The 3642-nt window shown below is 29.9% G+C and overlaps 1 protein-coding gene across 1 annotated transcript; it reads right to left on the reverse strand.

Moving 5' to 3' along the window:
- Positions 1-400: 400 nt before the first annotated feature.
- LOC129872794 (cyclin-dependent protein kinase inhibitor SMR6-like) lies at positions 401-724 on the reverse strand. The gene has a single exon (XM_055947676.1). The coding sequence runs from the start codon at positions 722-724 to the stop codon at positions 401-403; it is 324 nt and encodes a 107-aa protein (XP_055803651.1).
- Positions 725-3642: the final 2918 nt, after the last annotated feature.

Below are 3642 nucleotides of genomic sequence, written 5' to 3' on the forward strand. Positions count from 1 at the left end.
TAAAACATATTATAGTCTTATAAGTTGTTTTCCAAATTAGAACTGTAATTTTCGCGATCAAAGGTTGATTTTCAAATAAAGTCAAAAAAATTATGGCCAAACGGGATGTACTAACTCAAATAAGAAGAAGAAAAACAGAGCAAGGACCAACACAGGCCAATAATACTGAGAATTTTCTTAGTTTTATAGATAGAAACTGAACTAAACTAACTTAATCTACTGATACAATATCTAGTATTCTGTATATTACATTATCATTATCTAAATCTCAAAAGCCTAAACTACTTTTTTTAAAAAAAACTAGTACTAATAAACTTAAGAAGAAGAAAAAAAACAGAACAAGAGCAAAAGGGCCTCTTTTTGGTTCCATATATTTTTTTGACCCAATACTAATTCTTGTTTAATAATTTGCTCTCATAATAAATACAGACTCGAGATCTGGCGGATTAAAGAACTCCCTACCACCATTATAATGACATGTTGATATTGACCGGCGTTTCGCCGGAGCCGGTGGGCAGGTAAGTTTTTCCGGTATCCTTGAATCTCTTGTTGTCGGAGTTGTTGAAATCTCTTCTACTTGATCTTCATATTCTTCTTCTTCTCTTGTTGGCTTTGTTGATATTGATTTCAGTTTATTAGGCCTAAAGGCTATTCCAGCAATTACCCACATTTTGTTATCTTCTTTGCTTCCATCTACTAATTGATGTTTCTTTGAAAATCCCATCGCTAACTCAAAAGAAAAATCTGTCTGTTTTTGAAAAAGATGCAAACTTTGTAAAGATTTCTCCTTTGGGTTATCAAGAATCTGTGTAAATTGAGGGTATCGAATGAATGAACCAAAAGGGTCTTTCTTGTTTTTTTTTTCCAACTAAGATTCTAACACTATAAGGAAGAAGAGTGAAAAGGGTGAGTATAAATGTAAAGACTTTGAATGAAAGAAAAAGAAGAGAAGGCGGCAAAAATATAGGGCAGATTTATAAGGGAAATAGAAGAGGGTAGAAAAAAAAAACCTAATTAGATTAAAATTGCATACTAATGTATATGTATATATATAATCATATAAGAATAAGAATATTATGATGGAATTTTTGGGATACCCGTAGAATTTCGGGCAACGGGCAGCGAAATTTTAGAATTTGGCGCCATAATTTGGTATTTTTGGGGCAACGGCTTTCTTTCCCGCCTATATTTTGTTTTTTCAAGTTAAACCCTCTTCCCCCAATCATTGATTTTTGTTTTTTTTTGGATTTGAATGAAGGCCCCAAACTTGTTCAACCAAAAGCCCTTCAATTTTAGGCCCAATGAAAGGAGCCTCTTACAAGACTTTTGGTAGGAACAAACTCAAGTATTAAAATAAGCTGAAAACTGTTTATTTTAAATTAAAATTTTTTTGGAGTAACCCAACTTATTTTTTTAGCTTATAAGTTATTTTCAGCTTATAAGTTGTTTTAGATAAGTTAAGTCAAACAAACTCAATTATTTTTTGGGGCTTATTTTAAGTACCAAAATGACTTTAAGTTGGTCAGTCAAACACTCAAAAAAACTGAAAACAGCTTATAAGCTAATCTAAACGAGCTCTAAATCTCATCCTTAATCAGAGGTCTTGGATTTGAGGAAGCATTTTACTCTCAATATGGGACTTTCCGGCACAACTCTGGATTTAGTCGGGCTCCAATGTAGGTCTAGACACCAAATGAGAAACCAATAAATAGATAAATTTATATATTAATATAGAAACAATATATGAAAAAAAATATTAATTCTTTTTGGATTTTGAATACTAATAGAGATGGATCTAGCTAGTAATATATGAATTTACATGAGATCGTTATAATAATTTATAAACTTTAAATATTCGATCCGTTTCTCGTAAATGACACACATGAATGCCTTGTAATTGAAATAGTAATGCCATCTCATTATGATGTTGACTCAAATTTTTAATATTCAATTGTGACGGTAGGCATTTTAAAGCCTTACTCGCATATAGTGTTTACCCAAAATTGAAGAATAAATGACAAATACTTCAACTATTACTCTTATTATTAAATTATAATTAATTTATGTTGAGATTTTTATAATGTGAATGGAAATAAAGAAAAGATACGCTTTCGATTGCACCAAAAAAGGCAACATAGAGAAATATCGAAATCTGAAATTATTTCTCCCCTCAAAGCTATTCTTTGTATTTATTTTCAAAACAAAAATTATAGTCAAGTCGTTTGATTTGTACCGTTGAGTTTACTGAAGTTCTATAAAATTGAATTTAATGAAAGAAATTAATCCTTAAACCTTCAATAACAGTGAAAGAATTAATTTTTTTAAAAATACAAGCAAATTATGGGCTTAGATTATTTTTTTACCTCATCTATTTTTTTTACTTTACTATTTGTCATAAAGATAGGTAACAATTTACATATCTTCTTAATTTGTAATTGGGAAAAGACTTAAATATGTCATCGAACTTTGAGAAAAAGGTTCATTTATGTCATACGTCAAAAGGCTCATTTATGCTATTGCTGTTTGAGAAAAGGCTTATCTATGCCATTATTTTTTAACTCCGATTTTACAAAACTATCTAAACAACTTTTAACACTTTTCTATTGGACTTCTGAATCAAATGTATTTTTTTGCTTCTTCTTCTCCAAGAATACATGAAAAACATCAAAAATTCAAATTTTCAGCTTCTTCAATTTTTCGCGAAATCACCTCAAATTTTCAATAGAAGCATCCCTTCGAGCTAGATACCAAAAATCAATTTCTTTTAAGCTTGAATTAAACATAATCCAAAAGACACACTTAATTTTTTTTCAAAGTTTCAACACTTTAACTTTCTTTAATGATGGAATTTTCGCCACAATTTCAAATTACTTGAAATTTTGAACGTAGACCCGAAAAATACTATTTTAAAATTCACTATATCTATGTTCAACATTTCAAGTGATTTGGAGTTGTGGAGAAAATTCTATCATTAAAAGAGGTTAAAGTTTTAAAACTTTGAAGAAATTTTAAGTGTGTCTTATTGAGTTAGGTTGAATTTGAGGTTAAAAGGTATTGAATTTTGATAACTAGCTCAGATGGATGTTAATATTGAAATTTGAGGTGATTTTGTGAAAAAATGAAGAAGTTGAAAATTTGATTTTTTGGTGTTATTCATGTGTTCTTGAAGAAGAAGAAGAAACAAAAAAAGTACATGTGATTCAAATTAATAGAAAAATGTTAAAAGTTGTTGAGGTGATTTTGTAAAATCGGAGTTAAAAAATAATGGTATAAATGAGTTTTTTTTCAAACGATAATGACATAAATGAGCCAAACTTTTATCGAAGGACATAAATGAACTTTTATAATTTAATATAAATATAAATTTTTATCATTGCAGAAAATATTATTGGAGCAGCGTGATGGGGGCCAGGGTCCAATGGGCGGTGAGGCGGCCTTCTTTGGACCACCCAATGGCATGACACTACGCCAGCTCAACGTTATTGACTTTAAGATTCTTTTTGGGGCCCCTTTTTATTCCCATCAACAATTGCTCACAGGATAAAGTTAGATGGATTCATTAATCATCAATATCATCTCATTTTTTCCTTATCCTTAGTCCATATCAAATTAAATATTTCATTGACTCACCATTTCTTACCC

The sequence above is a fragment of the Solanum dulcamara genome, chromosome 11, assembly GCF_947179165.1.
Source record: "Solanum dulcamara chromosome 11, daSolDulc1.2, whole genome shotgun sequence".
NCBI classification, from domain to species: Eukaryota; Viridiplantae; Streptophyta; class Magnoliopsida; order Solanales; family Solanaceae; genus Solanum; species Solanum dulcamara.